Raw genomic sequence first — 24,995 nt, 5'->3', positions numbered from 1 at the left:
CAGGAAAGGGTGGGACTGGGAGCACAGATCGAGGTAGAAGAAGTGGTGAAAGGAATTAGGAGCACGCAGGCGGGAAAGGCCCCGGGACCGGATGGATTCCCAGTCGAATTCTATAGAAAATATGTGGACTTGCTCGCCCCGGTACTGACGAGGACCTTTAATGAGGCAAAGGAAAGGGGACAATTGCCCCCGACTATGTCTGAAGCAACGATATCGCTTCTCTTAAAGAAGGAAAAGGACCCGCTACAATGCGGGTCCTATAGACCTATTTCCCTCCTAAATGTAGATGCCAAGGTAATGGCAATGAGAATAGAGGAATGTGTCCCGGGGGTGGTCCACGAGGACCAAACTGGGTTTGTGAAGGGGAGACAGCTGAACACGAATATATGGAGGTTGTTAGGGGTAATGATGATGGCCCCACCAGAGGGAGAAACGGAGATAGTAGTGGCGATGGATGCCGAGAAAGCATTTGATAGAGTGGAGTGGGATTATTTGTGGGAGGTGTTGAGGAGATTTGGTTTTGGAGAGGGGTATGTTAGATGGGTGCAGCTGTTGTATAGGGCCCCAGTGGCGAGCGTGGTCACGAATGGACGGGGATCTGCATATTTTCGGCTCCATAGAGGGACAAGGCAGGGATGCCCTCTGTCCCCATTATTGTTTGCACTGGCGATTGAGCCCCTGGCGATAGCGTTGAGGGGTTCCAAGAAGTGGAGGGGAGTACTTAGGGGAGGAGAAGAGCACCGGGTATCTTTGTATGCGGACGATTTGCTACTATACGTGGCGGACCCGGCGGAGGGGATGCCAGAAATAATGCGGATACTTGGGGAGTTTGGGGATTTTTCAGGGTATAAATTGAACATGGGGAAAAGTGCGTTGTTTGTGGTGCATCCAGGGGAGCAGAGTAGAGAAATAGAGGACCTACCGTTGAGGAAGGTAACAAGGGACTTTCGTTACCTGGGGATCCAGATAGCTAAGAATTGGGGCACATTGCATAGGTTAAATTTAACGCGGTTGGTGGAACAGATGGAGGAGGATTTCAAGAGATGGGATATGGTATCCCTGTCAATGGCAGGGAGGGTGCAGGCGGTTAAGATGGTGGTCCTCCCGAGATTCCTCTTTGTGTTTCAGTGCCTCCCGGTGGTGATCACGAAGGCTTTTTTTAAAAGGATTGAAAAGAGCATCATGGGTTTTGTGTGGGCCGGGAAGACCCCGAGAGTGAGGAAGGGATTCTTACAGCGTAGCAGGGATAGGGGGGGGGGGCTGGCACTACCGAGCCTAAGTGAGTATTATTGGGCCGCTAATATTTCAATGGTGAGTAAGTGGATGGGAGAGGAGGAGGGAGCGGCGTGGAAGAGATTAGAGAGGGCGTCCTGTAGGGGGACTAGCCTACAGGCTATGGTGACAGCCCCATTGCCGTTCTCACCGAGGAACTACACCACAAGCCCGGTGGTGGTGGCTACACTGAAGATTTGGGGACAGTGGAGACGGCACAGGGGAAAGACTGGAGCCTTGGGGGGGTCCCCGATAAGAAACAACCATAGGTTTGCCCCGGGGGGAATGGATGGGGGATATGGAATGTGGCAAAGAGCAGGAATAACGCAACTGAAAGATCTGTTTGTGGATGGGAAGTTCGCGAGTCTGGGAGCGCTGACCGAGAAATATGGGTTGCCCCAAAGGAATGCATTCAGGTACATGCAACTGAGGGCTTTTGCGAGGCAACAGGTGAGGGAATTCCCGCAGCTCCCGACACAAGAGGTGCAGGACAGAGTGATCTCAAAGACATGGGTGGGGGATGGTAAGGTGTCAGATATATATAGGGAAATGAGGGACGAAGGGGAGACTATGGTAGATGAACTAAAAGGGAAATGGGAAGAAGAGCTGGGGGAGGAGATCGAGGAGGGGCTGTGGGCAGATGCCCTAAGCAGGGTAAACTCGTCGTCCTCGTGTGCCAGGCTAAGCCTGATTCAGTTTAAGGTATTACACAGGGCACATATGACTGGAGCACGGCTCAGTAAATTTTTTGGGGTGGAGGATAGGTGTGCGAGGTGCTCGAGAAGCCCAGCGAATCATACCCATATGTTTTGGTCATGCCCGGCACTACAGGGGTTTTGGATGGGGGTGACAAAGGTGCTTTCAAAAGTAGTGGGGGTCCGGGTCGAACCAAGCTGGGGGTTGGCTATATTTGGGGTTGCACAAGAGCCGGGAGTGCAGGAGGCGAGAGAGGCCGATGTTTTGGCCTTTGCGTCCCTAGTAGCCCGGCGCAGGATATTGCTAATGTGGAAAGAAGCCAAGCCCCCGGGGGTGGAGACCTGGATAAATGACATGGCGGGGTTTATAAAGCTAGAGCGGATTAAGTTCGTCCTAAGGGGGTCGGCTCAAGGGTTCACCAGGCGGTGGCAACCGTTCGTCGAATACCTCGCAGAAAGATAGACGGAATGGGAAAAAGAAGGCAGCAGTAGCAGCCCAGGATCGGGGGTGGGGGGGGGGGGGGGCGGGAGGAGGAACCAGAAGGACTCTCAGGGTTGTTAATATATACTGTATAGTATGTATAGGTCGTTGCTACAGATAATTATATATTGGACTGTTAAATTATATTTTTGGAGAGTGTTACTTGTGACAAGGCAGTTGCCAATTAGGGCTAGTTTTCATTTTTGTTATTTATTATTTATTCATTTTTTTGTTTATAAAATAGGTCATTGTTATTTGTGTTGTTATAATATTGTGTAAAGGATGCACAATGTACTGTGTTGGTTGACCAAAAATTTTCAATAAAATATTTAATTTAAAAAAAATAACAGATGTTATTGATAATAGAAGTTGTCATTTCTACTTGCTGTGCATTCATAGGTGCTTTGTTTTCTCTTCTTAGCTGCCTGTTCTTGCCTAGTTTGGCTCCCCACAATGCACCCAACAATGCTATTAACACTGCAGGAGGTGTTAATGATGGAGCTGTTACCAGTGGACTTGGTACAGGTAAAAAAAAATGTTTGGCATCAAGAGTTATAATTTAATGGCGTTGAATTAATGTGTGTCTGTACTTCATTCGGGTTTTTAAAAGCAAAACAGATACAAATGCACACAACAACCATCAATAACAACTTTTATTTAAATAGTGCCTTTACCATAATGAAACGGCCAAGGCTTACTTCACAGGAGCATTAGAAAATAAAATATAATGACCAAAATATAGGTCAATGCATTAGGTTTTAAGGAATGCATTAAAAAGGAAACCGATGTTGAGAGGATTAGGGATAGTATTCAGAGCCTGGGGTCTAGGCAAAGAAGACCCGGTCACCAATAGTGGTATGATTAAAATTGGGGGTGGACAGATGGCAAGAATTAGGAGAGTGCAGATGTCTTAGATGGTTGGAGAAGATTACAGAGATAGGGAGGAGCAAGGCCACGGAGGAATTTGGAAACAAAATGAGAATTTTAAAATCGGGTTCTGCTTGTCTGAGCCATGGGTGATAGGAAAATGGGGCATGTGATGAGATAAGATACGAGCCTCCGTTTTGGATGACCAAGCTTATGGTGGATGGAAAGTGGGAGACTAGCGAGAAGTGCATTGGAAGAGTATATTCTAGAGGTAACCAACTGAGGGTTTCAGCAGCAGATGAGCTAAGATGGGGTAATGTAGGTTGACGTTATCGAGATGGAAATAGCTGATGTTGGGGATGGTTTGAATATGAGGTCAGAAGCTCATCTTGTGATCCAATGTCGCAGCAAGGTTGCAAGCAGACTGGCTTAATCTCAGATTGTTGCCAAGGAGAGGGATGGAGTTTGGGGTGGAAATAATCAATGGCTTCAGTCTTCCCAATATTTAAATCGAAGGAATTTTTGTTAATCCGGTGCTAGATGTTAGATCAGCAGGCTGATTTAGCAACAATGGAGGAGTCAAGAGAGGTGGTGGTTCAATAGAGCAGAGTGCCGTCACAGCGTCCATCTGAAAGCTGACACTGCCTTCGGATAATGTCGCCGAGGAGCAACATGTAGATGAGAAACAGGAGGTGGCCAAGGATCAACCCTTGGGGAACACCAAGATAATCGTTTGAGAGCAGAAAGAGAAGCCATTGCAAGTGATCACCTGACTTACATTAGATAAGAAGGGATCCAGGTGAGCACAATCCCACCCAAGCTGAATGACCGCGCAGGAGGGTGATGTGGCTGTGTCAAAGGCTGAGAAAGATTAGATGGGGAAGTTAACCTTTGTCACAGTCATTTAGGATGTCATTCTGTGACTTTAAGAGCTCTTTCGGTACTGTGGTAGGAATGAAAACCTGATTGAATGTATTCAAGCATGGAGATTTGGGAAAGATGGGCATGGACTTAAGTATGACGATCTGGGAAAGCTGGACATGGATATGGAAGACAACAGCCCATTCAAAGACCTTGGAGAGGAAAGGATGATGGAGATAGGATGGTAATTTACAAGGATGTGGAGTTTCGGGTTGGTTTATGAGACATTGGGGTTAAGATTTTGTTTTCGAGGAGAGGGGTGATGGCAGATTTAAAGAAGGGAGAGTTAACACCTGAAGAACGAGAGCCATTCACACAATTGCTAATGGGGACCGGGGAAGAAGGTTGGGTGATCAGTTTAGTGGGAATTAGATCGAGGATACATGAGGTGGATCTCATGGATAACGTGAGCTCAGAGGACACGAGGGAAGATAGTAGAGAAAGATGGGATTCGGGCAGGGGAGAGCATTAAAGGAAGGAATATATGTTTGAAATTTGATGCAATGTCCAGTTGGAGAAATAGTCATGAAGATATTTTTTTCTCATATCTGCCCTTCCCCTAGACAGATGGGACTGTATTTCACAAGGTAGGGAGAGGAGGGGGGCGTACTGCTCATCACCTCATCTTGCCCCTAGCAGAAATGTTGGTTCCACACTGATCGACTTTAAACATGGCTGCCTCACAATGATAGCGCACTCTAGGTGGCCTAAACCAGACCCAGTTAAGTCCCAGGCTCTATGCACAGGGAGGGAATGGGCACCCTAGGGATGAGGGTTCAGAGGACACCCCTTGAATGATGTATCCCTCCACACCTTCCATTCCCACCTTTTCACCAAATTTTTAAAGAAAAATGGACTTCCGACTGTGCCAACCTGGCACTGGCCAACGTATCATATAGTGGAGGTGGATTGAGGGCCTCAAAAGGGCAATAATTGACCATTTAAGACCCTCAATGGGCCTAAGGGCAGACTAGTGGGCACCTTTTCCAGCCCCCCTCTTATTACAGGGACTGGATGAGGGGTGGGCAGGAAGGCAGTCGGTTAGCCACCCAACATATTTTACATGCCTCTCGCCAAAAACATGCCCAACAGGGAGCAATAAAATCCACCCCATGATATCTCTGTATTCACCACTTCTAATTCCCTGCATCAATTATTGAGGCATGAAATCGCTGACAGCACTGAAGGCCTGATTAAGAAATCATAATTTAAATTTCTCACTTTTATATTTAATGTTGAACCCACTGATCTTCCTTATCCTCTGGATAAGGTTAGTTTGCTCAACATTTATGTGACAGATAGTACACATTTCCATAACCAGCAGACTCCATGAAAGGTGACTGATAATATCCATTGTTTCCTGCAGACTCGTAACAGTATTTTGTAGTGGGTGAAGTTGTGGCAGGGGTTGCAGTTTGGGACAGAACTTGGATACATACAGTTTCCACCTGTTCAAAACAATGTCCTCAGAAAATTCTAAAGTTGCAGGGTTAGGTACCTATTCTGTCCGCCCTTGCAGACAAAGTCAGAACTCTGGAAGTCTTGCCTGAAAATTCCAGGAGATTCACCCCCCCCCCCCGATTATCCAGCAAGACCTGTATCGACTAAGTGCAGAAAACAGCCTCATTTTAAACCACTGAAAAACGCAACAGCACACTGGCATTGGCATTTGATCCACAATAATCATTTATATTTATCAAGGGGCACTTGCATGCCCTCTGAAGAATTGAGATTTTTTTAAAAACCTGTTTTCAACCCACTCTTGGCACTGGCCCTTGCCATCTTAGTAGTTTCCACCGACTGCATGATGGGCACCTTTGAGTCAACATAGATGCTCACATCTACTCCACTTTCTAAATGACCCTGACTCCAGGATTTGGAATCCAATTTCCGATGGGTGAAAGTGACGAGCAGAGATCCTGCTTTGCTTTACTGCAGTGGGGCATCTCTGTCATACGATTTTTATGATGTGGCGATGCCGGCGTTGGACTGGGGTGAGCACAGTAAGAAGTCTTACAACACCAGGTTAAAGTCCAACAGGTTTGTTTCGATGTCACTAGCTTTCGGAGCACTGCTCCTTCCTCAGGTGAATGAAGAGGTATGTTCCAAAAACATATATATAGACAAAGTCAAAGGTGCAAGACAATGCTTTGAATGTGAGTATTTGCAGGTAATTAAGTCTTTACAGATCCAGAGCTAGGGGTTAAAGAGGTGTGAATTATCTCAAGCCAGGAAAGTTGGTAGGATTTCGCAAGCCCAGGCCAGATGGTGGGGGATGAATGTAATGCGACATGAATCCAAGGCCCCGGTTGAGGCTGTATTCATGTGTGCGGAACTTGGCTATAAGTTTCTGCTCGGCGATTTTGCGTTGTCGCGCGTCCTGAAGGCCGCCTTGGAGAACACTTACCCGGAGATCAGAGGCTGAATGCCCTTGACTGCTAAAGTGTTCGCTGACTGGAAGGGAACATTCCTGCCTGGCGATTGTCGCACGAGACCATGCAGACGCTGCAATAACGGACGAATGTACATCGGAAAGCTAATGATTTGAAAACAACCTGTTGGACTTTAACCTGGTGTTGTAATTTTGCCAAATTACTTTAATGTCATAGCACTGGCTGGGTATCATTAAAATAGGTGTATTCAATGCACCAGACTTAAGTCTAAATATAATTTATAGCTTGCAGCATTACGTCAATAATGTACATTATATGTTGCAATGTGTATGTGAACAGAAAACCAGGTTCTTAATTTGCATTTATGGTGCTAATATGGCAGAGAATTTATTTATATATCCTTTTGAAATATTACATTTTTTCCAGGTGAACGGTTCTTTCCACCACCATCTGGGCTTACTTACTCAACCTGGTTTTGTATTGAGAGGCTCAGTACTCCTCTGAACAATCATCCAGTTAGGCTTCTTACCCTTGTGCGGAGATCAAACTCATCTGACCAGCATTTCATTTGCCTGGTCATTGTGTTTTCTGGGAAAGACAAGTCCTTGCTAGTTTCAACTAAGGAAGAATTGCTGCAAAACTATGGTGAGTAACTGCACTAAAGTGCTATTAAACAAGTTTGGAAAGTAATAGTTGTAAAATGCAGGAGTTAAAAAATGACATTTTCTATAACACTCAGGATAAATGTAAAGGTGCATTTATGTTTCTGACATTGAAGTTGACCAAGGCACTGGAAAGAACAATGGCAGCCCAACCCTGTCGACCCTGCAAAGTCCTCCTTACTAACATCTGGGGGCCTGTGCCAAAATTGGGAGAATGTTTCACAGACTAGTCGAGCAACAGCATCACATACTCACAGAATCACACCTTATGGATAACGTCCCAGACACCTCTATCACCATCTGTGGACAGAGAAGGGAGCTAACATTTCAATGATTATTTTCTGTTTTTGTTTCAGATTTCAGGATTTGCAGTAATTTGCTATTAACCACTATCGCCATCCCTGGGTAAATCCTGTCTCACCAACAGGACAGACCCAGCAGAGGTAGCGGCACAGTGGTATACAGTCGGCAGGGAGTTGCCCTGGGTGTCCTCAGCATCGACTCTGAATCCCATGAGGTCTCATGGCTTCAGGTCAAAACCTCCTGCTGATTGCCATGTACCGTCCACCGTCACTTGGAGAAAACACTGAAGGTAGAAGGTGGCAAGGGCACAGAATGTACTCTGGATGGGGGACTCCAAAGTCCATCACAAGAGTGACTCAGTAGCACAACTACTGACCAAGCTGGCTGAGTCTGAACGGACATAACTGCTAGACTGGGTCTGCGACACGTGTGAGAGAACCAACAAAAGGGGAAGACATACTAGACCTCACCCTCACCAACCTGCCTGCCGTAGATGCATCTGTCCATGATAGTATCGGTAGGAGTGACCACTACACAGTCCTCGTGGAGACGAATCTTCACATTGAGGATGCACTCCATCATGCTGTATGGCACAACGAACGTGCTAAATTGGATAGATTCAGAACAGATCGAGCAATTGCCATCAGCAGCAGTAGAATTTACACCAGCCACAATCTGTCAATTCATGGCCTGGCATATCTACTGTTCCCCACTCTACCGTTACCACCAAGCCAGGGATCAACCCTGGTTCAATGAAGAGTGCAGGAGACCATGCCAGGTAGATAGTCCTACTAGGGAAGGGGCAATACTGGACCTGATATTGGGGAATGAGCCCAAGACAGGTGGTTGAGGTTTCAGCAGGGGAACGTTTTGGGATAGTGACCACAATTCTGTACATTTTAGGGTACTTTTGGATAGAGATGAGGGTAACCCTTGCGTTAAGATGCTGAACTGGGGAAAGGCAAATTACGATAACACTAGACAGGAATTGAAGAATTTGGATTGGGTGCGGCTGTTGAAGGATAAATCAACATCAGACATTTGGGAGTTTTTCAAGCTTAAATTTGTTAGGATTCAGGAAAGTAACGTGCCTGCGAGAATGAAGGATAAGTATGGGAAGTTTAGGGAGCCTTGGATAACGAGGGATATTGTGAACCTCGTCAAAAAGAAAAAGGAGACTTTTGTACGGTCTAGAAGGATGGAGACAGTCGAAACCCTTAAGTATAAAGAAAGCAGGAAGGTACTTAAGCGAGAAATCAGAAGAGCTGGGGGGGGGGGGTCATGAAAAGTCCTTGGCAAGTAGGATTAAGATGAATCCCAAAGCTTTTTATTCATATGTAAAAAGCAAGAGGGTGGCCAGGGAAAGGATCGGAATCTTGTGTTGTGTCAGAGGAAATGGGCGAGGTACTAAATGAGTACTTTGCATCAATGTTCACCAAAGAAAAGTACTTTGTGGAAGATGATTCTTCGTAGGGTGTGTGAACAGTCTGGGTCATGTTGACATCGAAAAGGAGGAGATATTGGGTGTTTTAAAAGACATTAAGGTAGATGCGTCTCCTGGGCCAGATGGATTTACTGCAGAATACTGAGGGAAGCAAGGGAAGAAATTTCTGGGGTCTTGACTGACATCTTTGTATCCTCATTGGCTACAACTGTGATTCCAGAGGACTGGAGAATAGCTAATATGGTACCACTTGTTATGGGCCAGGGTTTAGAAAACTCCAAAGTATTTCATGGGAGTTCATCTGACCTACAACTGTTTGTTGATTTTGGTTATGATGAGCACAAGAGCCTGCCTTTCAGGTGTTATTCAACAGAGGTTTTAGACGCTTTTAACAAAAAAAACAGCTTTATTCTACAAATTTAGTTAACATCTTTATAAACACACACAGTAATAATTATTATCAACTACAAACATAAAGACACCACACAATTACAGTACTCTATGCATAACCCTGAATAAATTCCCCCTTTTAACTGTTCCAATTTAACAACAAGATCCCATAAACCAAAAACCTTTTTTTACCTAAACAGTAGATAACTATAATCATTGGGTTTCTTCCTTGGAATAATTCTTTAAAATTGAAAATAGAGAGACAGGCCAAGATACTTCTCTGTCTTGAGTACAGCAGCCAAATGTGAAAACGAAAAGTAAAAACTCAGAGCCACAAACCAGCTCCAAACCAAAGCAAAAGTAAAACCAACTCCCAGAGCCACAGCCCAGCTCCACCCATACAATGACATCACTGAAGCCATGTGATAAGATAAAAACATTTATTAAAGGGGCACTCACATGACACGCTTTTTAAGAAAGGTAGCCGGGATAATCCAGGAAACTATAGGCCATACATTGGTAGTCGGTAAATTATTGGAGAGAATTCTCAGGGACTGGATTTATACCCATTTGGAAACAAATGGACTCATTAGTGATAGACAACATGATTTTGTGATGGGGAGGTCGTGCCTCACTAACTTGATCTAGTTTTTTGAGGAGGTGACAAAGATGATTGATGAGGGAGGGCGGTGGATGTTGTTTACATAGACATCATTTTTGCCTTTGACAAGGTGCCTGATGGGCAGACTGGTGCAAAAGGTGAAATCACACTGGATCAGAGGTGAGGTGGCAAGATGGATACAGAACTGACTCAGTCACAGAAGGCAGAGGGTAGCAGTAGAAGGATGTTTTTCTGAATGGAAGGTTGTGACTAGTGGTGTTCCACAGGGATCGGTGCTGGGACCTCTGTTGTTTGTAGTATACATAAACAATATGGAGGAAAATGTAGCTGGTCTGATTAGTAAGATGACACCAAGGTCGATAGAGTGACAGATAATGTTGAGGATCGTCAGAGGATACAGCAGGACATAGATAGGTCGGAGACTTGGGCAGAGAAATGTCAAATGGAGTTTAATCCGGACAAATGTGAGGTAATGCATTTTGGTAGGTCTAACATAGAGGGGAAATATACAGTAAATGGTGAAACTCTTAGGAATATAGTGAGTCAGAGATCAGGGCGTACAGGTACACAGATCTTTGAAAGTGGCAACACAAGTGGACAAGATAGTTAAGAAAGCATATGGAATGCTTGCCTTCATTGGATGGGGCGTTGAGTATAAAAACTGGCAAGTCATGCTACAGTTGTATAGAACCTTGGTAAGGCTGCACTTGGAATACTGCACACAATTCTGGTTGACACACTACCAGAAGGATGTGGAGGCTTTGGAGAGGGTGCAGAGGAGGTTTACCAGGATGTTGCCTGGTCTAGAGGATGTTAGCTATGCGGCGAGGCTGAATAGACTCCGACTGTATTCATTAGAACAACGGAGGTGAAGGGGCAACCTGATAGAGGTTTACAAGACTATGAGGGCATGGATAGAGTGGATGGGCATGCGCTCTTTCCCAGAAGGCAAAGTTTAGAGGAGATGTGCGAGGCAGGTTTTTTTACACAGAGGGTGGTGCATGCCTGGAACGCATTGCCAGGGGAGGTTGTGGAAGCACATACTTAACAGCGCTCAAAAGGCATCTCGACAAATACATGGATAAGATGGGTATAGAGGGATACAGCACTAGGAAGTGCTGAGAGTTTTGGCCAAGGGCGGTATCATGACGGGCACAGGCTTAGAGGGCCGAAGAGCATGTTCCTGTACTGTTTTGTTCTTTGAACAGCACCAGGCAACACTGAAAAGACAGATATTAACCTGGTAAAGCTACAAAGCAAGGCCACTTGCATACCAAACAACATAAGCAGCAAGAGAAAGACAGAGCTAAGCGATCGCACAACCAACGGATCAGATCTAAACTCTGAAGTCTTGCCACATCCAGTTATGAATGGTAGTGGACAATTGAACAACTCATGGAGGAAAAGGCACTACAGATATCCCTATCCTCCGTGATGGAGGAGCCAGCACATGTGTGCAAAAGACAAGGCTGAAGCATTCGCAATTTTCTTCAGCCAGAAGCGCTGAGTGGATGATCTATCGTGATCTCCGCCAGAGTCCCCTAGCATCACAGATGTTAGTCTTCAGCCAATCCAATTCACCCACATGATGTCAAGAAACAGCTGAAGGCACTGTATACTTCCAAGCCCTGACAATATACCGTCTTGTGCTCCAAAACTTGCTGTGCCCCGTGCCAAACTTTTTTCAGTACAGCTACAACACTGGCATCTATCTGGCAATGTGGAAAATTGCACTGGTATGTCCTGTACTCAAAAAGCAGGACAAATCCAACTTGGCCAATAACCAGTCTATCAGTCTTCTCTCAGTCATCAGTAAAGTGATGGAAGGGGTTATCAACACTGCTCTCAAGCAGTACTTAATTTGCAATAATCTGCTCACTGATGCTCAGTTTGGGTTCCGCCAGGCTCACTCTGCTCCTGACCTCCTTACAGCCTTAGTTCAAACATGGACACAAGAGCTGAACTCCAAAGGTGAGGTGAGAGTGACTGCCCTTGACATCAAGGCAGCAGTTGATCAAGTATGGCATCAAGGACCGAGCAGAACTAGAGCCAATGAAAATGAGAGGGAAAATACTCCACTGGTTGGAGTCATACTTGTGCACAAAGGAAAAAAGGCACAAAGGAAAATGATTGTCGTTGTTGGAGGTCAGTCATCTCTGTCCCGGGACAACACTGCAGGAGGTCCTCAGGATAGTGTCCTAGGTCAAAGCATCGTCAGCTGCTTCGTCAATGACCTTCTTTCCAACATAAGGTCAGATGGGGGGATGTTCGCTGATGATTAAACAATGTTCAGAACCATTCACAACTCCTCAGTTAATGAAGCAGTTCACGTGAAAATGCAGCAAGACCTGGACAGTATCCAGGCTTGGGCTCACAAATCGCAAGTAAAATGTGCACCACGCAAGTACCAGGCAATGGTCATCTCCAATAAAAGAGAATCAGACCATCACCCCATGACATTCAATGGCATTACCATCCCTGAATGCCCAGTATAAACATCCTGGGAGTTACTATTGGCCAGAAACCAAACTGGATTAGATATATAAATACTGTGGCTACAAGAGCAGGTCAGAGGCTAGCAATCCTGCAGCGAGTAACTCATCACCTGACTCCCCAAAGCCTGCCCACCACCTATAAGGCACAAGTCAAGCATGTAATGGAAAAGTCCCCATTTGCCTTGATAAGTGCAGTTCCAATAACACTCAAGAAGCTCAAAACCATCCAGGACAAAGAAGTCCCACTTGATTGGCACCCCTTCCACAAACATTCACTCCCTCCACAACTGATGCACAACAGCAGTGTGTATCATCTACAAGATGCACTGCAGAAACTCGCCAAGGATCCTTAGACAACACCTTCCAAACCCATGACCACTACCATCTAGGAGGACAAGGGTAGTAGATACCTGGGAACACCACCTGGAAGTTCCCCTCCAAGTCACTCACCATCCTGACTAGGAAAGATATCATTGTTCTTTACTGTCGCTAGATCAAAATCCTGGGACTCCCTCCTTAATAGTACTGTGAGTGTACCTACACCACATGGACTGCAACGGTGCAAGAAGGCAACACACCACCAGCTTCTCGAGGGCAATCAGAGATGGGCATTATATGTTGGCCTAGCCAGCGAAGCCCACGTTCCCCAAGGAATTTTTTAAAAGGTTAACATTGTGGAAGATGTACCTTTTCATACTGAGAAACATTTTACTGGAAAATGGCGGTCTAACATCAGTTGTTAAAGCTGTCTGCTCACTTTTGTATTACATTTCTCTAGAGCAGAGACATCTGTTAATTTGGTTCATTTTTGCAATGTGAAGATATATCACGCAACATAAATATAACATTGATTTTAGCACTTATTGAAAATTCATCTATATATATTTTTTAAAAATAAATTGAGTACCCAATTCATTTTTTACAATTAACGGGCAATTTAGCGTGGCCAATCCACCTAGCCTGCACATCTTTGGGTTGTGGAGGCGAAACCCACGCAAGCACGGGGGGAATGTGCAAACTCCACACGGACAGTGACTCGGAGCCGAGATTGAATCTGGGACCTCGGCGCCGTGAGGCAACAGGACTGACCCACTGCGCCACCTTGCTGCCCCTTCTATATTTTAAATGTGACCACCGATTATTTGAAAAATGGGTATGAAGTGTCAAAGGCTTGAGGAAAAATTATGCCATCTGATCTCAAAAGGAAAGTTAGTAATTCACTACCTAGGCAGTTAATTTTCAAAATATATTTTTTTGATTTTATATATATATATATATATATATATATATAATATATATATATATATATGAGCTGGACTTCGATATATACAGAGCATAATTTCAAAGTTTGCTGATGGCAAAATTCAGAAATGTAGCAAACAGACTTCAGAAGCAAAAAACAGTCTGGTGAAATGGGCAAGCACATGGCAGATGCAATTTCACAGAGAAGCATGATGTGATGCAGCTGGGACCTCACCAGTGAGTTGCAAAAATTCCTTGACCTATGTGCTCTACGCCTCTAAGGCTACTTTTTTTAACAGCATTCACAACTTGCCCTGACACCTTCAAAGATTAGAATACATGCATCCCCAGATTTCCTTGTTCCTCTACCCTTTTCTAGCATTTTCTCTTTGGTTTCACTATCCTCCTCACTGTTTACTACATTTCCACATTTTTGTGTTAGTTGCAAACTTTGAATTTTGCTACAAAATCGTGGCCGTTGTATCCAATTCTTGGCGGCACAGAGAAGGAGACCACGTCGAATGGTATTGTGGATATGGGGCTGGATTCTCTGATTCTGGGGCAATGTCCCCACGCTGGCGTGGGAACGGTGGCATGACATAAAACGGCCACCGATTCCCCGTTTTGCTGGAGGCTAGCATGCCGGCAGCATAGAGCACCCTGCTTTAGCTGCCGATACAGCCGGAGAATTGCCGGGTCCGTGGCCACCCATGCGCACGGCGGTGGCCTGCAGCGGCCGCGCCGTACTACATGGCAGAAGCTGCTCGCAGACCCGGCCCGCGAAATAGTGCCTCCCCTTTGGGTGGCTCGCGCGCCCTGGACCACCCCCCCCACCCCCACCCCTCCACACAGTGCCCCCAGCCCTTAATAAAGTCCCCCTCTGCCTGTCGATCGGCCCTCCCCCAACTGTGGCGGCGTTGCACTGAGTCCGCAGCTGCCACGCTGAGTTCCCGACGGACGCCAACGAGAACCTGGCTGGTCGGGGGCAGAGCATCGGGGGGTGGGCCTCAGGGAATGTCCTGACGCCGTCAATATGTGGCATGCCTTACACTTCGAGTACGCCACTTTGGAGGGGGCAAAAGCGGCGTCACCCCAAATTTGGGCAGGAACTGTGATTCTCCGGCCGATCGCCGAACGCCATTTCAGCAGCATCGACCAGATAATCCAGCCCATGGAATTTCATGATGTGGAGGTACCAGAGAAGCTGATCGTCTTAAAGCAGAGGAAATAAAAAGAAGCCTGAACAGATGCATTCAAAATCATGGAATAAGGAATAATTGTTTCAACTGGCAAAAAGATCGGTAACCAAAGGGCACAACTTTAAGCTAGTTGGAAAAGAACAATAATAATAATCTTTATTAGTGTCACAAGTTTAAAAGTTTACATTAACACTGCAATAAAGTAATTGTGAAAGTCCCCTAATCGTCACACTACGTCACCTGTTTGGGTACACTGAGGGAGAATTCAGAATGTCCAATTCACCCAGAAAGCACGTCATTCGGGACTTGTGGGAGGAAACTAGAGCACCCGGAGGAAACCCACGCAGACACAGAGAAGATTAATTTTTCTTTATGCAGCATGCTGTTATGATCTGGAATGCAGTGTCTTGAAGGATTATGGTATCAAGTTCAGTAATAACTTTCAAAAGAGAATGCAATAATTCTTGAAGAACGATTAAGTTGCAGGGCTTTGGTGAAAAGGAGAGGGGAATGGGATTAATTGGATAACCTTACAAGGAACCAACACGGACATGATGGGCTAATTAGCCTCCTTCAGTGCTATATCAAATTATTTAATATTGAGTTATTTTTAGGTGAATGAGTAGCATTGAGTTAGGTATTGTTCTTTCATCTGTAAGACCGCTGTTGAAATACAGCTGAGTTCATTATTAGAGTGAAAATTCCCCTTTTTTCTGGTTAGGTACTATACCCGGTTTAGTATATCGGTACTCATTTTACAGTAACATTAAATTGTCTGAAAACTTGTAACCATTCTGATTTTAGGAGAGGAACAAAGAATTGAATAGCCCATTCAATCCCTTGAGCCTGTTCCACCATTTAAATCAACCATACAATTGTATCAGATCTTCACTCACCTGCTTAACTTCATAACTTTTAAAGGGCAAACAAAAATCTCTCGATCTTCAACTTAAAATTCTTAATTGATTTTTTTTGCGGGTGACAGTTCCACAGTGACAAAAACTGTTTTTGCGGGTGACAGTTCCACATTTCTACCCCCCTTTGTTTGAAGTGTTTCCCTGACTTCAAATTGCCCAGGCTGACTTTAAGCCTGTATCTACTTGTCTTAGACTCCTCACCAGCAGAAAAACTTTCCCTCTATCTACCCTATCTATTCCTTTCAAATGCCCCAAACTGCAGTTTCCAATTACCCATTAATTAACCTTCTATATTGTCAGGTGTACTACTCTGCTTTACGTATTGTCACCCTATAATGTAACCCTGGAATTCTGGTGACTGGCTATTTCACAGTAACTTCATTGCAGTGTTAATGTAAGCCTACTTGTGACACTAATAAAGATTATTATCTTTTGCTGTTCTTTGGTTTGTTGCCTTTTCTGTGGCTCTGCTCTAACTACGGCAATCAGTGGGTTTGCCCTCCTTTCTTTTGGTATCTATATTCTAATGCTCAGAGTCGCCAGGTATCAAATGATACCACTACAGGGTTCAACTGGCTATCGTTCAAAGAGCCAAACACCAGTTAGTTCAAGGTCAAGGCTACTTTATTTACACACAATTAGTCATACAACATAAACTACTAGTTAACTACACCTATCGACTAAGACAACCTGTAATTAACTTCAGGCACCCAGTTAGGTCAGAGGAACAGTGGCCGCCGTTAGATTCTGGATCTATCGAGTCTGGAGAAGTAACTGCTGCTCAGCTCGGCTCATCCGTCTGGTAGCGAGCGTTGAACTTGGACTTGCTTCTGGTGGTGCTGCACTTGGAAACGGACATAGCCGGGGCGCCAGGTCCAAGAGAGGACGAACGTCTGGCGGTCTCTCTTATGCTTGGGGGTTTTCGCGCTCTTTTGGGCGGTCCTTCAGTTTGGATCCCACTAATTGGGTGATCCCTGATCACTATGTTTGATTTCTAACCAATAAATGGGCGGGTGCCTAGATGGCTGGGCGTGTCCCAAGCGGTCACTGACCCTGTTGTTTACGCTTCCCTAGAACAGGGAGTGGCGCCGAAATGTCTGGGACTGTACCGGTCGCTCAAGTACCAGTCCTTTGTCTTGGTGGAGATGGGCCATCAAATGCTAATTGGCCCATCAAAATGCTAATTGGTCGGAATTTCGATACCGTCTGGACTCCTTGCTTGCAAATATACATTTCAGGCTCTGAGCCTGCCTGAATCTTGCTTTCTCCATTTTACCCACTAGGCTTTGCAAGTTTCTCTGTCCCTAGTTGTAAGTGGCCATCCCAGATGACTACAGGTTGGGAAAGGCAGCAACAAAGTAAACGTGAAGAAAAAATACTGTCAGACTTAATTTACAGACTAACATCAGCTGATGCTCTGCATTAGTTTTATTTTAGTAATTAGCCGCCTCTTTAAAGTCTCTTTCCGCAACTGAAAATCTTGATCGATAGACTGCTCACAGGTTACAGGCATTTTTAAAAAAACTACACCCGAGATGAGAGTTCTGAGTGCTGATTCTCTCTTCACTTTGAGCAATTATCTTAACCAGCGCCTCTTGGAGAATAGTCAAGTTCTGAAATTCACTATTTCTTTCCTATGCTATGATGCACCAGTGCACTATTCTGATCTATTTAAAATTATTTAATGTTATGTGAGCATTGTTGTCCATCTCTAACTGCCCTTGGGCAGGTGCACTGCAAGTTTCCAATTTAAGAATTGATTGCAATAGATTCAAGCAGTTTTTCCCCAAGTTTCTATCGGTAATAAAATAATTGAATTTTAAAAATGTTATCTCATTTACTCCTAAAGTATTTTAGCTGACATTGTTCATGGTTCTCTCTCCTCAGGTTCTACCTCTCTTCGTCAAATCTGCTGTCATCACCCTTTTCAAGTTTTAATTCCCTCTGTCATTGTAAACCCGTATCCCATCTCCAACATCATTTTCCTCTCAAGTCCTTGAATGTGCTGTTGCTTTCCAAATTCATGCTCACCTTTCCTCAAACTCCATGTTCGAATTCCTCCGATCAGACTTGCATCACCAGAATACTGAAACCACTCTTATCAAAGTCACAAATAACATCCTGTCACTGTGACAAATGCAGACCATTTCCCCTTGTCTTTCTCAACCTGTCTGCAACCTGTGATACAGCTATTGCAGCATCCTCCTCCATATCTCACCATTATCTAGCTGGTTCCATTCTTATCTATCTATTCAAAGCCAGAGAATGGCCATCACTGGTTTCTCTTCCCATTCCTGCAGTTACCTGTGGCGACTTCACATATTTATTCTTGGTCTCTTTCTGTTTATCATCTACATGCTGGCGACATCATCGGTAAACACAGTATTGTTTCCCACATGTTTGCTGGTGACACCCAGCTTTACCTCACCACCACCTATCTCAACCTGTCCACGATCTCGTAATTGTCAAAGAGCTTGTCCGACACGCATCACAGGACCAGCAGAACTTTCCTCTGACTAATAAATAGGAAGACCAAATCAAAATTTTCTTTGCTTCCCACCAGCGACTCCACGCCCGAGCCTCATACTCAATCCCTCTCCAAGATAACTGTCAAAAGCTGAACCGTGCTGTTCAAATTTTTAGTGTCATATTTGACCACTGAGTGAGCTTTTAACCATGTATCCGCAGCTTCACTAAGACTATCTATTTCTAACTCTAACATCAACCGACTCCATCCCCATAAGAACTTAAGAAATGGAAACAGGAGTAGGCCATTCAGCTCTTCTAGCCTGCTCTGTCATTTAATACGAGCATGGCTAACCTAACACTCACCATGTCCACTTTCCTGTCTTTTCTCTGTAACCTTTAATTCCCTTACTGATTAAAAACATATCAATCTCAGTTTTGCAAATGTTCAAGGACTTGGTCTCCACAGTTTCTTGGGGTAAAGAATTGCAAAGATTCACCACTGAGAGAAGAAATTCTTCCTCAAATCTGCCTTAAATGGGCCCCCCTTATTCTGCAACAAGCCCTCTGGTCCTACACTCTCCCATGAGTGTAAACATTCTCCCAACGTTTACACTGTTTAACCCCTTAAGAATCATCTATGTTTCAGTCACACCACCTCTCATTCTTCTGAGCTCGAAGGAGTACAGACCCAACCTGTTTAATCTTTCCTCATGTGACAATCCTTCCATACCCAGGATCATCCTAGTAAACCTCCTCTATACTGCCTCCAATGATAGGAGAGGGCGGCAGGGTGGCACAGTGGTTAGCACTGTTGCATCACAGCGCCACTCTGTGTGTGGAGTTTGCACTTTCTCCCCGTGTCTGTGTGGCTTTTCTCCTGGTGCTCCGGTTTCCTCTCATAGTCCAAAGATGTGCACGTTAGGTGGACTAGCCATGCTAAATTGCCCCTCTGTATCCAAAAGGTTAGGTGGGGTTACAGAGATGGGGCGTGGGCCTAGGTAGGTTGCTCTTTCGGAGGGTCGATGGAGACTCGATGAGACAAATGGTCTCCTTCTGCACTGTAGGGATTCTATGATTCAAAACGGTACACGCTATTCTAAATGTGGCCTCAATATTACCTTCTACAGCTGCAGAAACACCTCTTTACTTTCATGCTTCAGCCCCCTTGAAATAAAAGCCAGCATTCCATTTGCCTTCCCTTTTACCTTCTGAACTTGTATGCCCGCGTTCTGGGTTTCATGAACAAGGACCCCCAAGTCCCTTGGTGATACAGCTTTCTGCAGACTCTCTTCATTTAGATAATGATCCTCCTTCTCATTCTTTCTTCCAAAATGAACAACCTCACATTTTCCCACATTGAATTTCATTTGTCAATTTTCTGCCCATTTAATCTGTCAATATCTCTCAAAGCTGTCATATCCTCCTTACAGCTTGCTTTCTCCCATCTTTGTATCATCCGCAAATCTGGCCACAGTACACCCTGTTCCTTCCTCCAAATCATTAATATGTATTGTGAGGAGCTGAGGTGCCCAACACTGACCCCTGTGGCACTCCACTGTTTACTGTCCTCCAACCTGAGAAAGACCTTTTTATCACTACTTGCTGCTTCCTTTTAGCTAGACAATCCTCTACCCATTCCAGAATTCTACCCCCAACACCATGAGCTCCTATCTTGCATAGTAGCCTTTTGTATGACACCTTCTCAAATACCTTTTGAAAATCCAAACAACAACATCAACTGGATTCACCATGTATCTACTCTAGATGGAATCTCCTCCAAAGTACTTTAGTAAATTTGTCAGTCATGTTTTCCCCTTCATGAAACCCTGCTGACTCTGCTCGATCAGATGATGACTTTCCAAATGCACTGCTATTCTCTCAATAAATTCTAATATCTTTCCTGGATATTAGGCATGCATATGTTTGTTGTCTCCAGGCTTGATTATTCTTATGCACTCCTAGCTTTCCCACTTTCTCCCCTCCGTAAACTTGACAGGATTAAAAACTCTGTGACCTATGTCATAACTCGTATTATATCCCTTTAACCTATCACCCCTGTGTTTGTTGATGTACGTTGGGTCCCAGTTATGCAACACCTTAATTTTAAAATTCACATCCTTGCTTTTGAATCTTCCTGCTTTGTCTGTCTCTCCCTATCTCTAATCCCTTCCAGCCGTACAACCCTCCAATACCTGTGCTCTTCTAAATCTGGCTTTTTGAGGATTTCGGATTTTAATCACACTACAATTGGTGCTCACTCCTTTTGCTGCACTGGCCCTAAACTGTGGAATTCCCATCCTATATCTCTCTGTCTCTACCTTTTTTTCCTCTTTTAACACATTCCTTAAAATCTACCAAGATTTGCCATCAACCTTAATATTTCCTTAAGTGACTCGGTTTTATATTTTGTTTTATAATGTCTCTTTGAAGTGCCTTGGGTTGTTTTGTCACGTTAAAGGCATATTGTTGTAGTTTGTAGAGCATTGATGCTGAAAGATATAGTACTGGTTTAGGTGCAGCAGTGCAGAGCAATGTCAACTGTGAAACTAGGCTGAATTGTTTTTCCTCTTTTTAAGTTGATGACTTCAACGAGGAGTCATCCTTTTATGAAATTCTCCCTTGCTGTGCACGATTTCGCTGCAATGACCTGATTAATGAGGGACAGTGGCATCACCTGGTCCTTGTGATGAGTAAAGGCATGCTAAAGAACAGCGCTGCTACGCTATATGTGGATGGTCAGCACGTTAACACAGTAAAGGTATGGTGTTCTATGGATCTCCTGGCTAAAATTGCAATTACAAAACCAATTTAAATGCAGAAGCGTTTTTTTAACCAATTCAGTTTTTGGTTCATATAATCTACTACTGAAGGTCAATCTGTGAATTTATTTTTTTTAAATATTTTCATTAAGGCTTTTGTATACACATTAAACATAAACCAGCACAAGTAAGAATAATTAGAAACCTCATAATAAATAAATAACTATCCAAACTATCCCTGCCGTTCCCATCCTACCTTCCCCTTTATCTCTCAAACACCCCACCCCCACCCCACCCCACTGACACCTCAATTCTCCTTGAAAAAGTGGATGAATGGCTTCCATCTCCAGGCAAACCCATCAATTGACCCCCTTAAGGCGAACTCAATTTTCTCCAACCTTAGGAACTTCACCAGTCGTTCACCCACACACCCAGCTTCAGCGGCTCCGAGTCCCTCCACTCCAGCAAAATTCGGCTCCGGGCTACCAGGGAGGCAAAGGTCAAAACATTGACCTCTCTTGTCCCTTGGACTCCCAGATCTTCCAACACCAAATATTGCCACTTCTGGACTTGGGGCCATCTTCACCTTTGGCACCTCGGACATTATGTCTTCGAACCCCTGGCAGAACCCCTCCAGTTTTGGACATGCCCAAAACATGTGGACATGGTTCGCAGGCCTCCCCACCCACCGCCCACACCTGTCCTCCGCCCCCTCAAAGAACCTGCTCATCCTGGCCACCGTCATATGCGCTCTATGAACTACCTTAAACTGGATAAGGCCTTGTGCACTTCGAGGATGCATTCACCCTCCTTGGAGCTTCCTCCCACAACCCAGTCTCCATTTCCCTCCCCAGTTCCTTCTCCCATTTCCACCAGATTTCTCCTCTCAGGGCTCCCTCTCAGTCGACTTAGTCCTTGTAACTCTCGGACACCTTGCCCTTTCCCCACTCCGTTCTTTGACAAGGCACCTGCTTCTTCACATAATCCCACAACTGTAAGTATCAGAGTCCATTCCCACTGGGCAGCTCATATTCCTCCTCCAGGTCCCCAAACCGCTCGATCCCTGCCCATTTCCACCCCAAAGCCCCGCAGCCAAACCCCCCGCCCCCCCCCCCCCCCCCCCCCCAGTGCAAATCTATGATTACCACAAATCAGTGCCACACTGAGGTACCTTCCAACCTCAAATGCTGCCGCCACTGTCACCACACCCGCTGGGCCGCCACCACCACAGGGCTTGTGGAGTATTTGGCCGGCGAGAACAGCAGAGGCGCCGTCAACAATGCCCCAAATCTCGTACCCCTGCAAGAGGCCAACAGCATCAAACCCCACGCCGACCCCTCCCCCACTACCCACCTCCTCACCATAGCAATATTCACTATCGAATATTTCATATTAATTCATGTTTGGCAAGTCCAGCCGACCCCCGCCCCTGCTCCAGCAGCACCTTCTTTACCCATGGGGATATCCCCGCCCACACAAACCCCAAGATCAAAGCATTAACTTTCCTAAAGAGTGATTTTGGGATGAAGATCGGGAGGTTCTGATAAACAAAGAAACGCCTCGGCAGCACCATCATTTTCACTGTCTGCCCCCGTCCCGCCAGTGATAGCGCCAGCACATCCCACCTCTTGAAATCCCCCAACCACGCCAGATTCAATTTGTGCAGCTGTTCCCATCCCTGTGCCACCTGGATGCCCAAATACCTGAAACTCGCCCCCACCTCCTTAAATGGCAGCTCGCCCAAACTCCTCTCCTGCCCCCTGGCCTCGATTGGGATGACCTTACTCTTCCCTGTGTTTGACTTGTATCCAGAAAACCGGCCAAACTCCTCTAAAATTACTCCCCCGATGCTTCCCAGTGGGTCCGAGATATAAAGCAACAGGTTATCTGCATGTAGTGAGACTCTGTGATTGACCCTCCATCTCCAACGTCTTGGCGCTCTGAGCACCATTGCCAATGGCTTTATTGTCAAGGCAAAAAGCAACTGGGAGAGTGGGTACCCCTGCCTTTTCCCACGGTGTCAAACAAAGTACCGCGAGCACACCCGATTCGACCGTACGCTCGCTACCGGCGCTCAATGCAACAATCGCACCCTGTCCACAAACCCCAGCCCGAACCCGAATTGTCCAACACTTCCCACAAGTACTCCCATTCCACCCGATTGAACACCTTTTCTGCATCCATTGCACCTCCACATCCTGTCCCTCCAGGGGCATCATTAACACATTCAGTAATCTCCTGATGTTCGCCGACAGTTGTCTCCTATTTACGAACCCTGTCTGGTCCTCTCCTATCACCCTCCCGTCGTTCACCCTTCTGATCTCCCTCGTCGCCTCCTGCTTCCTAAGTTGGTGGGCCAACATCCTGCTCGCCTTCTCCCCATACTCGTACACTGCCCTTCTGGCTCTCCACAACTGCCCTACTGCCTTCCCATTTGGATCTTCTGCCTCTCCTTCAGCAAGCCTGCCTCCCGGGCCTCCGAGTACCACCTATCCACCCACAGAATCTCATACAGCAGCCTTCCCACCTCTGCTCGTTTCACCTTTTCCCCATGTGCCCAGATCGATATGAACTCCCCCCTGACCACTGTCTTGAGTGTATCCCATAGCTTGCCAAAACCTCACCCGTATTATTCAGTTCCAAGTACGCCGGAATGGCGGCCCTCTCCCATTCGCACACCACCTCATCCGCTAACAGCCCTAGGCCCAATCTCCACTATGGGCGCTGCCCCTTCCCCCGGTCCACTTGCAAGTCCACCTAGTGCGACGCGTGGTCTGAACCCATGATCGCCGAGTTCTCTGATGCGATGACCCCTGCCAATAACGCCTTGTCCACCACAAAATAATGAATCCGCAAGTACTCCCTGTGCATATGGGAGAAGTACGAGAACTCCTTCGCCCTCGGATTCCCAAATCTCCACGGATCTACCCCCGCATGCACTCCATGAACCCCTTCAGCTCCTTCGCCACTGCTGACACACTCTCCAACCTCAGGCTCGACCAGTCCAAACCTGGTTCAATGACCATGTTAAAATCCCCTATCACGATCAACCAGTATCTTCCCCAGCAGCGGCCTCATGAACTCTACATCCCAGTTTTTGGCATAGACATTCACCTAGACCACTGGCATCCCTTCCAGCTTCCCACTCGCCATCACGCACCTCCCTCCCGAATCTGCCACACTATTACCTCCCTCAAATGCCACCCGCTTGTTAATCAGCACCGCCACCGCCACGCCTTCATATCTAATCCCGAATGAAAGACTTGTCCTACCCACCCTTCCCTTAACCTAGCCTGGTCCCTGATCTTCAAGTGTTTTTCTTGTAAAAAGTCCATGACCGCCTTCAAATTCCTCAAGTACGTGAACACGTGACCGGCCCATTCAGCCCTCTCACATTCCATGTGACCAACTTGGTTGGGGGGCACCCAGGCCCCTCCCCTGCCAATCAACCATACCCCTTCTTGGGCCAGCCGTTATCTTTAAATTAATCCATCACCACAGCATCAATTAGGCCTTTGCATTGTTCAAGGAGTGCAATTTCAGGTCTCCGTCAACAAGATTGTTTTGTATGATGGTTATTTTTGTTTTTTCTCTTCAAATCTCACGTGGGAGATCTTTGGTCAGATATAACTTAGCTAATCAAAACCAAGGAAGCAGATTGGTTGGCCAGTGGATGCCAATTTCCTGAAGAGCCTTTGCTTTTAGTAGCTAATTTAAATGTGATTTCCCAAATGGTTATCTAATGACAAGGTGGTACGAATGCACAGGTTTAGCTGCGACTCCTTAACTTGTGATGGTAGTGGAGACTAGAAAGGCTGAAGTATTCAAATTACAATTGCTTAGTATTATTAAAATTTGCCATAT

General features: G+C 45.7%; 1 protein-coding gene across 1 annotated transcript in view; it reads left to right on the top strand.

The window, feature by feature from the left end:
* Positions 1-24,995, top strand: part of wdfy3 (WD repeat and FYVE domain containing 3) — a 586,950-nt gene that overhangs the window by 349,196 nt on the left and 212,759 nt on the right. The window contains 3 exon segments of the mRNA XM_072496251.1: positions 2,870-2,973; positions 7,056-7,274; positions 20,949-21,130. Coding sequence (XP_072352352.1) covers positions 2,870-2,973; positions 7,056-7,274; positions 20,949-21,130 — 505 coding nt within the window.

The sequence above is a fragment of the Scyliorhinus torazame genome, chromosome 3, assembly GCF_047496885.1.
Source record: "Scyliorhinus torazame isolate Kashiwa2021f chromosome 3, sScyTor2.1, whole genome shotgun sequence".
In the NCBI taxonomy this organism is placed as follows: Eukaryota; Metazoa; Chordata; class Chondrichthyes; order Carcharhiniformes; family Scyliorhinidae; genus Scyliorhinus; species Scyliorhinus torazame.
Note: the sequence above shows the minus strand (reverse complement) of the source record. Positions and strands in the feature narration are given on the sequence as shown.